Below are 15,654 nucleotides of genomic sequence, written 5' to 3'. Positions count from 1 at the left end.
TGAAAAAGCAACAGTAAAGCTTACAGAACTTAGCTCGTACAATTTGCCTTGAAGGCGGAAGATTGGTTCCCTGAAATAGCAAAGAATTATATGCTTTAGTTCAGAAAAAAAAGTTTTTAAAATAAAGTCTATTATTACCTCTTCTCCTTTCAAAACAATGGAAAAAATTCTAGAGCAGAGGTTTCAATTTGTTCAATAATTGTACCTCTGAATTAAAAAAAAGAAAACTATAAGATCATCATTGTTTTGACTTGAAAAGAAATAACAATGCAAATATTCATTATCACATAAAACATAAAAGAAACAAACTGTCAGAGTTAATGCAGTCTCTGCAGAGCGCTATTAGTTGGAGACAGCTGGTCAGCCCAACAGGAAAACTCAAAAGATCAGATCTTCTTAGGAATTAACATCTTCATTAAGCAACATGATTTGGCATGGCAGAGATTAAATCTTATATCCAACAGCTGCCTTCTTTATGAGCTGTCCCTTCACTGTTACCAAGCTGTGCAAATGTGTGAACTAGTCAGCAGCACCAGAAAGCTCATGCAACTACTCACCATATTTTAACCTTGAATTGACTCACAAGTTTGATATTAAATCAAATTTAGGGGTAATATAAGCAAGCAAAGTAGGACACAAGGAGTCAAACTTGAAAAGCAGAGCAAATAGCAGAAAAGTTATTTAAAATAAATCAATAGGGTTAACTGCATAAAAGAGCCAAAACAAACAAACAAACAAAAGTGCAATTCACTCCAAAAACTTTAAAAACAAAACAAAAAGCTGCATGTCCAGCAAAATTTGCACATGATTAATTTGCGTTAAAAAGTCAATCAAGCAATTTAGTTCAAATTCTTTGGAGCATGCATGCACTGATTCTTTTAAACAATTCCTACCTGATTTCCAATTGTGTTTTTCTTGTGAACCTGACTGCTTCTCTGCTGAGCACTGAGAAAAGCAAAGGAGAGTAGCACTGAAGAAACTCATAAGATTTTTTTCTGAGCAAGTAACAGATACTAAAATAAATACAGGCATTAAATATATATCAACTGAGGCAGAGCTAATATAAAAAATCCAGGTCAGTTTAGTTCTGGAAGCAAAACCAACTCAGTGGAACTTCTAGAACCAACCAGTTAATCACAAAACAAAAACATAAAAAAATAATACACCACAGGAAGAAAAGTTGTATTGCTATGTTAATAACAGTATTTGTGATGTCCCACAGGCATACAAGATTGTTGCACTAAAAATTGGTAATTAGCACTTTTTGAGTGTATGTCATGTTCTAAGCACTTTACAGATATTAGTGATTTTATTTAAATTTTAACCTTGTGAGGTAGTTACCAATAGTTACAGATGGAGAGGTTGAGTCACAGGGAAGCTATGTGTTTTTCCCAAAGTTACTCAGCTAACAAGTGCTAGTACAGCTTGGACCCATCTTGCCAGTACTAGACTCATATGTTTTCAACATTTCCAACTGGATGTCTAATGGGCATCTCAAACTTAATCCACCAAAACTGAACTCGTGATATCCTCCCTACATTCCTTTCTATCCACACTCTTCCCCTTCTTAATTAGCAGCAGTTCCACATTTCCAAGTGCTTAAGCCAAATCCTTGGTTCCTCTTTCTATTACTTTCACATCAAATCATCAAAAAATGTTATTGATTCTACTTCTCAAAATGTATTTAAAACTCAACATCTTTTTACCACTTCCATTGCTACCACCTTGGTCTAAGCCACCATTATCTCTCACTTGTACCATTACAATCACTTACTCTTTGGTCTCTGCTTACACGTGTCCCCATAATGTCTAGTCTCAACACAGAAGCCAGAGTGATACTTTTAAAAGGGGGTTCATGTCATTCTTCTCCTCAAAACCGTCTACTGCTATGCAACACAATTACACTCAGGGTAAAAGTCAAAACTCTTACAATGGTCTGCAAAGTCCCTGAACCCCACTCTCACCTCTTTGACTCATCTCCTCCTGTTTTGCACTTTTTTCATTAAAGAGGTCCAGCCATACTGATCTCTCTTTTTTTTAACCCCACCAGGCACACTCCCACCTCAAAGACTTTACACTAGCTCCTCCACCAGCCTCAAAAATACACTCCCACCATATACCTGCATAGCTCCCAACACCATCTCCTTCAAGTCTTCATTCAAATTTATCTTTTCTGTGAGACCTATCATGACCGAGTCTCATTCTCATTATGCTATTTTATTTTTCTCTATGGCATTTTTCACCTTAAAACACACTATAGAGTTTCCACTGATTTGTGTGTGTGTGTTTATTAGCTGCCTCCCTCCATTAGAATGAAAGCTCCTTGCAAGCAGGCAGTTTTGCCTGTTTCATTCACTGCAATAACCCCAGTGCCTAGAAACTACCTGGTGCATAGCTGGCTTCAACAAATATCTGTTGAATGAGAAATCCAATGAGGCTGGTATTACGACATAAGCACAGAGGAGATGAGATTCCAGATACAACCCCAACATTTAACTCTGGAGTTCTCATGATTAGGCACTATGTTACTCTATCTCTCAAAAGAATAAAGGCTTTCTTTCAATGAGTCCATAAGTAAATACATATCAATATAAGACAATACAACTCATTTTGGTTATTTTGAGAAGACTAGCAATATTGAGCCCTCTGACTAGTTGTTTAGCTGTTTATAAAAGCTGTTTCAGAGGTCAATGAAATAGTCTAAAACAGAGGAAAGGTAGGTTTAGATCATCAGTCAACTGTTTAAAGTAGTGGAATATTATAGTTCAGTAACACATCAGAAATCAACACCACACTTAGAACTGTTGCTCAAAATGGCAATCTTTTATAATCTCCCATGATGTATTTAAGTTGTTTCCCTTTATACTCATAAAAAAACCTGTATACTACATATACCTGAGGGAGGGGAAGAGGTAGGTGCTGAAAGGCCACATTGTATTTGATTACTACAGATATTATGTGTGCATCTTTCTTTTTCACTTTGCTTTTTCACTTTTCAGAGTTTAGCTTTTCTCCTTCAGTTCTTATTTTTCTAGTTTTTAGTTAAATGTGTAATTTCCTTAATCACTATGAGATTCACCTCTCTCTAACCTTCTCTTCATAATCCACATCTATATTACTCAGGTATTTGTGGTGAGGTTGTGAACGAGGTGAAGGTTGGGTCTGTGGCCCACACTGACTTCTGACTGTCCACTGTACCCTGAGGCACAGAGTGTATCTAAACTACTACTCTTCCTGGGGCTTCAGACCCTATGCTTTCTTTCTCCAGGATCCTCCAAGCTTTCCTCTCTCTTCTGGGAAGAAATGGGAAAACTACAAATACAACGTGACCATGCCCTCTTCATGGATATGGCCATCTCTCCCAAGCATCTACTTGTGTTTTGGAGTTCTTTTAAGGGAAACTATTTTAAAATAAATCACTGACTGGTAGTGGTAACTTCAAACTATGGCAGACTTACAGGTGTTTACTTTGGAGTAGGTGAACTATTGGGGACCCTCAACTTATCTATGGGTCTCCTTAAAATCATATAAAAGAAGCTGAATATAAAGCAAAAAATAGATTGTGGATGACTCCTTGCGCTAACTTAGGCAAACAGTATGACCTAAATGGACCTTAGTTTCTTGGCTTTCTTGGCTATAAAGTGTGTGTGTGCGTGCGTGCGTGCGTGTGTGCGTGCGTGCGTGTGTGTGTGTGTGTGTTAAGAGACAGAGACAAGGAGTGAGGTGAGGGATTGTACTAGGCACTTCTTAAATGCCTTTTAGATCCAACATTCCTTGAGATGCAAAGTCACTCTCAGATGCTTATGAAATCTACCAGAAGAGACGTTCCGCTGACAAACAATATTCAGCTACTAAATAATGCATGTATAGGATCTATCACTTGTCACAATATTCAGGGGGAAAAGACATTTATTTTATAAGCTACCCTCAGATATTAGAGTTAGAACAAATACTAAATTACCTTACTTTTCACCTAAAAAAAATAATCTTTTTTGCAGCAACTGGTCCCATGAATCCAAAGATACTGCCATTAATGATGTATTTAGGTACTTAAGGTTACTCCATCAGGTAACATAATAATAAAAAGCTGCCTAGTTAGAAAATATCCTTTATCATAATCCTTAGGAATGCAATGATAACTGAACTGAAAGCATCTCAAAATACTTATTTAAAAAATGTGTTCACAGAAAACCATGTAAAGACTTGGAAGTTCATTTAAGTCTTTGGATATATCCTTGGTGATAGGTCTTTAACTGGTTATCTCTGCAATATTGTACAACACACCGACATATAATGCTTTAATTTGACATAAGTAAAAAACTAGGGTATCAATTATCTGAAAGGCACTCTGTGGAACATATAAACATAAATAAGGTATGGTCCTTGTAATGAGAGCCTACAATTTATCTAGTGTGGGTAGTGATATACATACACAAAACACAAATAACAAAGGGATAAGCTCTGAAAGAATAAATATGTGAAGCTGTAACAGAAAGCCAATAAAAGTGCCTCTGTTTCAAACATGGGATATAATTACCACCATATCTTATTATCTATGTATATATTTGTTATTAATCATATAAAATCCTACTACACACAAGTCACTGTGGAAGCCTTCACCAGAACATTAAAACACATGAGAGCAAATTAATGTTGAGACATAATGATTTTGAAAGTATACAACAAGATGTTTAAATTGTATAAAATTAAGAGCAAACGGAAAAAACATGCAAAGAAAAGTAATCCACTTTTACCTCAGCTCAAAAATATTTTTTTGCATTATTTGTTTCTATCCATGTCCATATGCATACGCAATAAAAGACTGTAATAATATAAGAATGTGCCAAGGGGTATGTGTGACCATTTATCAAATAAATTGCACATGGTAATTTCTCTGAATGCTCAGAGACAAAAAAGATCTTTTTTGGTCTGATCTGAGATTTTCATAGAAAACTTGAAGTAAAGTTTTAATAGAGGAAGAAAATCAACTGCATTCTAAGAGAATGCAGTAGCATATGCAAAGCTAGTAGGTAGAAAGATGGGCATGTAGGGAAGCTGTACAGAGAAAAATTATTATGGCAAATATTATAGGACCATAGGCTTGGGTTTGTAAATGACCTTAAAAGCCACCTAGTACAATAACTCTATGTTAGGGCCAATTATGGAGAATTTGGTCATTACACTGAAGGCAGCAGAAAGTATTTAAAATTTCTGAGCCAGAAAGTGGCATGATCAAAGAAGTGTTTTATTAAATAATACCTCCCTGAAATAGGCAGTATCGACTCTGAGCCAGGGAAGACAGGAAGCAGCCAGCCTTAACCCCTCCCTATGACTGTTGGAATCCTGCCCAGTCTTCAAAATCAAAGCCAGTACCATTTCTAGATTATGCGTTCTCAGAATCTCCAGTTATCTCTCCTTCCCACGAACTCCACCAGCTCTGTGTCTGTGCCTGTATTCTATAAACAGGACTGTGTTATCGGCAGGTCTCGAATTCCCCTCAGCAAGGTCTGCTCTCCGATGGCCAATGGTGTGTTGCATTCATTAGTATCTCACCCCTCTCACCACTTGCATGGTTTACAGTAATTTCTTAAGAAATTTTTGTGGAAAATATTTTGATACCAAGGTTATTGGACAACAAGGAGATCAAAGCAGCAATTCCTAAAGGAAACCTACCCTAAATATTCATTGGAAGGACCGATGTTGAAGCTGAAGCTCCAATACTTTGGCCACCTGATGCAAAGAACCAACTCATTGGAAAATACCCTGATGCCGGAAGATTGAAGGCAGGAGGAGAAGGAGATGGCAGAGGATGAGATGGTTGGATGGCATCACCAACTCAATGGACTCAATGAGTTTGAGCGAACTCCAGGAGATTGTGAAGGACAGGGAAGCCTGGCATGCTGCAGTCCACAGAGATGCAGAGTTGGACATGACTGAGTGACTGAACAACAACCAGAGTTATTTACACCTAGATTCTTAATGTTTCTCTGCAATAGGAAATTTAAACAATTTGAAGATGTGTGCCATAGACATGTGCTGCAGTAAGAGTATGGTACATTCAGGAATCCAAAAGCCGCCAGTCTGGCTACAGCACAGAGTTAGAGGGTGGGATAGAGAGGAATAGTAACAAAAGAATAGACTGAAGAGATAAGCAAAAAAACACACAAAAAAAGACATTTTCTGTAGGGCCTTGGAAACCACACTAACAAGTTTAGACTTTATTCTGAAAGTAACAGGAATCCCAGAAGGAATAAGAAAGAACATGACAAAGGGCAAAAAGACTGTTGTAATAACCCAACCAAAACAAGACTAACTTTAGTAGTAGCAATAGTGATGGGAAGAAATGGACAAATTCAAAAAATATTATAGGGTAAAATCATATGGACCTGGTTAACACAGAAGGAAATAAGGATGAGGGGAACAAAGAGTAAAAAAGACACTCAGGTTTCCGATTGAGCAACTGGGAGTTACCACCCACAGAGAGTGGGAACAATGGAGGAAGGGTAAATTATATCAAGTGATGAGTTTAATTTGGGAATACTAAGTTGAGGCTTCCATAGGATATACAAGCAGAGATGTAGTGAAATATGCTAACAGTCCAAGAAAAAGTTCTGGAATGGAGATCTAGGTTTAGAGGAATCAGATAAAGCTGGTAACTGAAACCACTGCAGTGGGTAACATGGACAGGGACAGGGCAATGTGTGAGAAAGGGGTCTACAGGAGAATACTGATAAAAAGCAGTTCTTAAGCCATGATCAGAGGATAAAGAGTTCCAAAACAAAAATGAGAAGGAATGGCTAGAGCATAAAGAGGAAAGTGAGGGGACAATGGAGGGCTATTGAAGCAAGAAGATTTTAAACAGTTGCTAAGATTCCCAGGAATACAACCTATCACAAGTAGGCTTGGCTCCATCCAATCAGATATAAGAATAGGAACTAGAGACATCATAATAATGGAGTAAGATGATCTATTTGGGACACAGAAAAAAATATAAAGGGAAAGATCACAATTGTTCTGGAATTTGGTGCCAAGGTTCACATATACTTCCTTTTATAAAATGTTAACAGAGGCATTCCAGGGGATCAGGAAAGAGATATAATGAATGTTACCACCCATAGAATTTTCATGGTGCTCACATAACAAGAACTGAAATCTGCACACTATCATTTCAACTGTGAGAAAACAGGTGGAGAGACCTACTCAGCAGATTGAAAAACAGACCTCAGTCTGCTGCTTGTGGCACAGAGATATTATTCTAACGGTCTGTATCTGGAGCCCATTTTTCTTAAACCACTGGACTGCATAAATCTTAGTAACTCAGAAGGCAAACTGTGCCCATGAAAATGGAGAAGAGCAGAAGAATTTGAAAGTTCACTCCCCAAGGCATTCAGCTAACAAGTTTGCTTTCTATTCAGACAACAGGATTACTGAGAAAGAGAGGAAGTGAATAAAGGAATAACTAGAATAGCTCATTCTCTTAAATAACAAAAACTAATTATGTTGTATTAAAAAAAATAGAATGTAGGGTTTTTTTTTTTTCCAACTGGGAAGAATGACAGATTAAAATCCTTAAGGCATGAGGAAAATTAATATATCCTTCTGGCATACTAAACTTTTAGGTTCAGAAACTATATTACGACTGAAAAATCAAGCCTTCAGAAATCAGGAAATTCCAAAGTATGTCTACAGCAGTGCTTACTTGGACGCGTTACACATGGTACATATTTTATGGTCCATGTTTAACAAATAGCTGGGAGATGAAAAAAAAAGTTCCATATATTCAACATGGCAGAATAAATTCTATAGCAGAAAGAACTGAAATGTCCTGGACACTACTCTGACACTTAATTTTCCGTTAATCCAGTTTTAGCAATTTGCATTCCTTTTTTTGGGGGGGGGGTAATTTTTAGAACAAAAAGTCATCCCAGTTGGAAAAAAAAAACTGTATGTGTAAAATACTCTGGACATCACCATCCTATAAATCTTGAGGGGTGGTCCTCCTCTTTTGGCAAATCTCTAAAAATCTCATGAAATTAATGTTTATTTTCCTCAACTCCAGACGTTAATTTTCTATCTTCAGAACTTAAAAATACTTACATTATTGTCTTCAAATATGGCTTGACTTTTCTTCCTTCATGGAAACAGCATTCCTGCCAACTTTAAAATTTATAGCTACAACCATATTTTTTTAATTTTTAAAAGCACACACACACAAAATACCACAACCCCTCAAAGTGATTTTGAAATGAACATTTCTTCATCATCATAATTATCCCATGTCACACTGAAATGTACTCCAACTTGGCATTCAAAAGGAAAGAACATTTACCTCTGAGTCCCAGTGCAAAATATTACATTTGGAGATAACATCAGCAACTAAAAAATCTTTTAGTGGCAATCATAATCCAATCATTAAAATGTCATGATGAAGTAATATTGTGCATCTTGTGAAACAAAATTCCCCCATGTGCATATATATGTGTATAAATGTGTATGCATGGCGCTTTCCCAATTTTAGAGACTACACCACAGTTTTCAAAAGTATTTTCACATAATTTCTGACAATCCTGAAAGGTATATAACACAGGGATTTTTTTATTATTATTCCATTTGATAGACCAATAAACTGAGATACAGAGAGGCTAAGTGACTTGCCAAAAACCCAAACCTCATCAGCAGCAAATCTTGGAAAAAGAATTCAGAACACTGACTCCCAGACTAGCCCTTCAGATGGAAGTTTAGGTGTTCAGTTTAAATTAGATGAAAAATGTGCAAAGTTGCTGGGTTTCTAAAGCAGTTTGAACAATGCTTCGGTTTAATACCCCACTATCATAAAAGTTCATAATCTATCTCATTGCTGGAAAAATGGGGCTGTTAACTGGATTAGAGAAAGACTGCATCAAAAGTCTGTGCTTGAAGTATTTTTATTTGCAAAATTACATACCTTTGAAAAGTGAAGTCGCTCAGTCACATCCAACTCTTTGTGACCCCATGGACTGTAGCCTACCAGGCTCCTCCGTCCGTGGGATTCTCCAGGCAAGGGTACTGGAGTGGGCTGCCATTTCCTTCTCCAGGAGATCTTCCCAACCCAGGGATTGAACCTGGGTCTCCTGCATTGCAGGTAGACGCTTTACCATCTGAGCCCCCAGGGAAGACTCACCTTTGAAAACCTAACCAATATAATAATTTAGTTCAACAGCTTCTGAGGTAGAAAATATTAAAATTTACTGGAGAATATAAACTCTGAACATTTATCTTTAAAAATAAGTACTAGAGGGGAAAACACTTCAATGGGAACATAGGGGTAAATTTAAATTGTTCTGGTTACAAAAATGTGTTCAAAATTTGAATCTTTCCAAACTGGTTATGATTTTTTTCTATCTTTCGTCCTTGAGTTGGGATAACCACAACAGAACAGCACTGCGATATCCTTTTCACTTTTAAGTTATGGTGTCGAGTTTATATCTACATCTGCTACATTTTTATAAAAATCCACTGGCATTTGTAACCAATAAAAAATCAACATGAAAGGCAGCATTCCTGTTATTTTGAATGACTCAAGGATTTCTTTTTCTTTGAAATTCCTCAAAGAAGCTAGTGAGAATGTGTCAGTTTAAATTTTTACATGCATTTCTCTGTATTTTTCAATTATTAAGCAACCTCTAAAAGACAATTTTTTTTTCTTTTGCTCTTATTCCCCACCACCACTGAAGCAATTAGAGTAGAGCCTGGGCACAGGCCACAAGGAGCTAACTGACTACGCAGAAAATCATGTAGAAATTCTTGGGTCCCCCTTCCGGGCCTAGGGACAAGAAGGCACTTCAGAGTCTAGGTTTCTTCCCACTGGTCATTTTGCAGAAGGGAATGAGCAATTCAGACAGTGAGAGCTAGGAGGGCTAGAAAATAAGGTAGCAGAATAGATACCTATTTAGAAGCTGGAGTGGGCAGTGTGGCTAAAAAGACAGTTGTCTGAAGGAACACATTAATCACTTGTTCTAACAAATTTACATTAAGTCACAGACAGAAAACAGTTTTAAAAAACTTGCTGGATGGCATCACCGACTCGATGGACATGAGTTTGAGTAAACTCCGGGAGTTGGTGATGGACAGGGAGGCCTGGCATGCTGCAATTCATGGGGTCGCAAAGAGTCAGACACGACTGAGCGATTGAACTGAACTGAACTGAATTGAATGTACCAAAAACAAAAATCAGTGTATCAGACACTAATAATAACTACACTACTGGTTAGGCCAAGTCTACAATGAGACAATTTTCTGTTGAATAATTGTGCCCTTCCTTTCTAAAACATGTCTATAAATTCTTTAGGCCATTGTTTAGTTTAGATCACATGACCTAAATATCTGTTTCCTCAAACTCAAAATGTAAAACTAGGTCAGTGTAGCTTTACATTTTCTTGTGTTTTATTTTTTCATTTGTCCCTGTTCTTGAATACACAGTACAAGTAACAGTACGTAGGTCTCTTTGTTTTTTATATAAATTATATACTTAAAGTTGGAATCACTCACATGCCATTAGCATATTTTAGAATTGGAATCAAAATTCTTTGAAAGCAATTAGAAAACTGATTCCACTGAAGTGCAGAAAAAAAATGGTAAATTTAGGGTCTTGAAAATGTCACACAATAAATAACCAACCTTGAATAATTAAGAAAAATGTTTACCTGATAATATCTGTGAATACAGCAATAGAATATTGGCATATAATGGAGTACATGTATAACAGAATGGCAATAAATAGACAAGCTTATATAAAGTTCTCTTATGGGGCTTCCCTGGTGGCTCAGACGGTAAAGCGTCTGCCTGCAATGCTGGAGACCTGGGTTCAGTTCCTGGGTCAGGAAGATCCCCTGGAGAAGGAAATGGCAATCCGCTCTAGCACTGTTGCCTGGAAAATCCCATGGATGGAGGAGCCTGAGTCAGACACAACTGAGCGACTTCACTTTCACTTCACTATATAAATATATAGACAAGAGAACGTTCATCCAAAAAGACTACATCTAAGTTCACAAAAGGCAGTTTTGAAAAATAAGCCTCAATATTCTGATTTGTGTGTGTGTCTGTGTATGTGCTATGTTGCTCAGTCATGTCCAACTCTTTGCGACCCCATGGACTGTAGCCTGCCAGGCTCCTCTGTCCACAGAATTTTCTTGGCAAGAATACTGGAGTAGATTGCCATTTCCCCCTCCAGGGGATCTTCCCAACCCAGGAATCAAACCTGCATCTCCTGAGTCTCCTGCAATGGCAGGCAGATTTTTTTTTTACCACTGAGCTACCTTGCAACTCCCATTCTGACTTAGGGATGTCCAAATAGCATGTATATTGTGAAACATGCTTGATATTTCAAATTTATGTGAGAAATTATTCCCAAACTGATTTTAAATGTGCATCTGTTACTGCTTATCTATGGGAGCTCAAGTACAAACTGCAGATCATCATCCAAAAACAAGGAGTATCTGAGCTACATATGATTTCACATGCTACACAATAAAGAAGTCAGCTCCGTTAGCCAGAGAACATGACCCCAAGGCCATGAGGCTCGGACCTCCTCAGTAGGTTAACTCAGAGTTAATCCTGACACAGAATGTACTCTCGAAAGATGATGAGGTTGTAGGAGAAATTCATAATGTATATTAGAGACAAACCAGCAGGAGAAACGCATATGACAAGCAAGGATTTTCACGTACTTTGCAAAGCCAATGAAATCTTCATGGTTGGTGTTGATGTAGGAGACTTGGATGTCGATCAACAGCAGCACCTGTAAGTCAAAGAAAATCACTTCAGTAAAAACCCATCTTAAATATTCTCAACACTAAATTCAGTAATTGCCTACAAATTATTTATCTTTATCCAATTTTAAAAGGATATTTCAGCTAGAATGAAAAGTGGCACTATTTTTTTTCATTACACTCTCATAATTTTTACTCTAAATTCAAAAACAAAAAATCTATATGAAACATCTGAGTCACACTTGAAAACAACAGCATTATAGTTTACAGGCATGTACTCTTTGCCAGCTTAACACAGAACCTAGAATTATTCTATGCCCCTAAAATGTAGGTGTAACATTCAAAAGGACATATATATAAAAAGATACGTGGCAAAAAGCCCACAGGGAGTTGCTCAGAGCAGTCTGTTCCTGCAGACACTATACATTAGCCACAAAATAGCAACATCATCTCTTGTTTCTCCTCTCCTCTTTAAGCTCCCTCTAGGCAATCAGGAGAACTATCCCATCAACCAACTCAAAAAGGCAATATCCAAATAAATAGAAAGCCTCCTTATGATCAATAGGCTTCACTGAAGGTGACTTCTGAGTGCATCAAAGCACCATGATAACAGTTCACTGGCAAAGTCAATGTAATGCTCCCCAGTAGGTGCTTCATCAGGATAGCCTTCTCTGATCCTTGCCCAAGGCCTAGAATCATGCTATTTACTCTCATATAATCTATATATCATGGCTATATTTTTATTTATTAAACCCTATATTTTTCTTTGACGTGTTTACCACAAATGTAATTAATTATTTATATTATATTTTGTTTGATGTTTTGCTTCCATCCAAGACAGTCAGCTCCATGGAGGCAGAGATTATACTTATCTTGTTCATCACTTTATCCGTAGAATCTAGCATGATACACATAACGCAAGCCTGATAAATAGTTTTGGCTGTAAATTCCATAACTATCTACCAGCCTTGAAGAACAGTTTACTTTAAAGGGAGCAATTTATTCCCATATAGTTAATACATGGCCAAGTATTTTTGTTTCTCACTCATTACCCAATGCTCTGGTCTCTGCTTTTATGGCTAATTTCAGTTCGTCATCTGACCAAACATTATGGTGAACCCCAAGGGGCCTACCAAAAAAGAGTAAATGAATCACCCCAAATCATCCCCACTACCAACATAAAGTTTATACCCAGGTACTACTGGGTTAACAATATCATACTTGTATGAAAATTTTCATAGCATCATATAGTTTTGTTTCTTCTCTTAATGAAAAAAACTGAAGAGTTAGGAGGAGTGATAGTTATGAGATTATCTGTGACACTGCCACTATTCTCCCTACAATAAAGCCAGATTCTATTAAATTTTATACCCCCAAATCCATTTGGTCAGGAGTCTGGATAAATAAGGCATAATATTTAAACACAAATAAATAGTTGTCACCATAAAGAGAAAAATATCTACATAATTCTCAGCATCGCCAAAGGTTGTCATGAGTATCTTGGCCGTTCAAGCACATTCACTTGGATTGCAGCACAGGGGAAAAGTGGAAGAAAAATCGCAACTATGGCTGTTCTCATTCATATTCCTGGAAACTGGGAGTCTGTGTTCATCCTAGGAAAACAGCCAGGTCGCATGTGGGGGATGGAAAGGAAAATAGGACATTTTTTTCTCCTTCTTTTCACTCTCTCAGAGTTTCTCACTGCCTTTCTCACCCACAGCTATTGAATATTTAGTTGAAAAAAAGTAAAGCTACTCCTGGTAGCAGTAATCACCCACAAAGTCAGTCATTTCAACATGCATTTAGATGTATGGGAGCACCTGGAATAACAGGCACACATCAAAGTTCCAAAAAACCCTCTGTTTTAGAAAAAAGTTCACAGATAGATTTATGGTTTTTCATATTTTAATTCTCAAGAATTTTCCCCCAAGAAGTTTCCAGAGCAGAAGTCGGTAATAATTTCATTTTTTGAGAAAACTGCAAGAATACCTCAGAGCAGTTCTTGTACAGAGGCCTATGGAAATGGGTCACTCTCTGACCAATTACTTCAGAAGTAACATATGGCCTCAAGCAGCATGAAGTTCAGAACTCAAATGTGAAATCTATGCAAACTGACATGTTCACATTACCAAAAGCATGAATGTATTTTTCTATGCCACAGACGTCTGTATTACTTGTAGCAAACACCAGCTTCTTCAGGTGGTTAACTGTCAGACCAGGCCACCTAAGACAGTCACTTAGAAGGGAGATGCTCACTCCCTCCCTTAACTCCACTTGGGGAATGAATTAATCACTCCATCAGAGGTAGATGAGAGAAAGTCTATCTCAAAATTAGGGAAAAAAATGATTTCTCATCTCTACTGTGTATCATAGCTCTTTAGGAATAACAACAAGAACAACTTAATGAAGAACTAAGAACCTTATTTGGATTACTTTATTTCATGTTCACAAAATGCCTATGAGTTAACTACCATTATTATTCACTTCCAGGTGAGGAGACACAACTGTAAATAACTTATTCATTTACACATAAAGTAAAATGATAGAGCATGGATTCGAACTCAGGCAGTCTGAACCCAGAGCCCACAGTCTTCATGACAATAAGTTTGTCACTTCAGTACAACAAATCTCTGAAACATGAAACATCAAGAAGTTAACAACCAATTCAGATATAAACACAAAAGATAATTTAGATAATAATTGTACTACTTTTTTCCTTGGTATTTTTTTTTTACATAGGACCCCTAAGAGTTAAGTAAAATGTATTATCATTTGAATTGCATTGAATAAATACAAATTAAAATGGTTATCTTATTTACTTAAGGTCAGGAGTACAGCTGATACCAGAATTTGTTTCTTGGTCCAGCAATAGGTGTGACATCAGGTATGCAGGGGAACTCCTGGTCTCGGGTTGTATATCCTGAGGACCAAGCTAGTTTTCACTGACTCATGAGTTAATATTGATTTGTTTATCTCCACTAAGTCACAAAGCCTATTTCTTCCACTTCTGATCTATGCATGTTGCATATGTCTCTCTCCCTATGGTCTGTGTCTACCTCTCTCTTCTATTCTACCTTCCTCCTTTTACCCAGTTCTTTCTCTCCTCCTTTCCAACTCACTTAAGAACCACAAAATCCCAGAATTCTAACTTACAGAGGACTTCAGAGATCATATAGACCAACATTTCAACATTGTACATGAGAAAACAACAGTCCCGAGAAGTGATCTGCTCAGGAACATGTTATTCTCTGGTGAACACATGGCTAGAGGCCAGTGTCCTCTCCACACTGTCACACTTGCAGCTGTGTCCTGGAATTGAAGAGCATCTGCAAACCTTTTTGCTTCCCTTTATAAAATGTTATAAGTAACTAAGAAAACATCTACCTAAATTTAAGAAGCTTCTATAATTCTCATGTAGTCCTTTTTTAACGAATTATCCTCACCTGAAAATAATCTTTCATTCATAGAGCTAGCCAAGATTCAAAGACAATTTCAAGGTCACTCTTTACCAACCATATATATAAATAGTTACAAAATAGAAATGCTTAAAACATTATATCCTTAATGTTTTAAATTATTTAAATATTTAAATAATTGTTTTAAATTTTTATATATAAATATCCTTAAACACTTTAATTTTTTTAGTCATAGATTCCATGGATAAGCTGATGAATAGCTTTATCCAGTCTCTTCAAGCAAAAATAAATAAATAAATAAATAAATAAAAGCACTAAACATTTTGCAAAACATTTTAGGAATTTATGAATATTTTGGTGCCCATCTGTGCTCATGAAAAGTTAAGACATCTTATCTCAAAGAAAAAATCTGGTATGTTTCTGGATTAGTGGTTTTCAAAGTGAAGTGTGTATTAATACATGCTCTATGATGATTCATAGAGCATTAAGGA

General features: G+C 36.8%; 1 protein-coding gene across 8 annotated transcripts in view; it reads right to left on the bottom strand.

The window, feature by feature from the left end:
* The window catches only part of DNM3 (dynamin 3), a 638,181-nt gene that overhangs the window by 348,061 nt on the left and 274,466 nt on the right, over positions 1 to 15,654 (bottom strand). For 4 of the 8 annotated variants that reach the window (XM_069545637.1, XM_069545635.1, XM_069545636.1 and 1 more), the window contains exons 12-14: positions 11,706 to 11,776; positions 894 to 945; positions 41 to 70 (exon numbers count right to left, since the gene is read on the bottom strand). In XM_069545637.1, the coding sequence (XP_069401738.1) occupies positions 41 to 70; positions 894 to 945; positions 11,706 to 11,776 (153 nt within the window). The remainder of the gene's footprint in view (positions 1 to 40; positions 71 to 893; positions 946 to 11,705; positions 11,777 to 15,654) is intronic. The other 4 variants (XM_069545641.1, XM_069545639.1, XM_069545640.1 and 1 more) reach the window with 1 other exon arrangement.

This window comes from Ovis canadensis, chromosome 12 (assembly GCF_042477335.2).
Source record: "Ovis canadensis isolate MfBH-ARS-UI-01 breed Bighorn chromosome 12, ARS-UI_OviCan_v2, whole genome shotgun sequence".
NCBI lineage: Eukaryota > Metazoa > Chordata > Mammalia > Artiodactyla > Bovidae > Ovis > Ovis canadensis.
The sequence above is the reverse complement of the archived record's forward strand: the minus strand, read 5'-3'. Positions and strand labels throughout refer to the sequence as shown.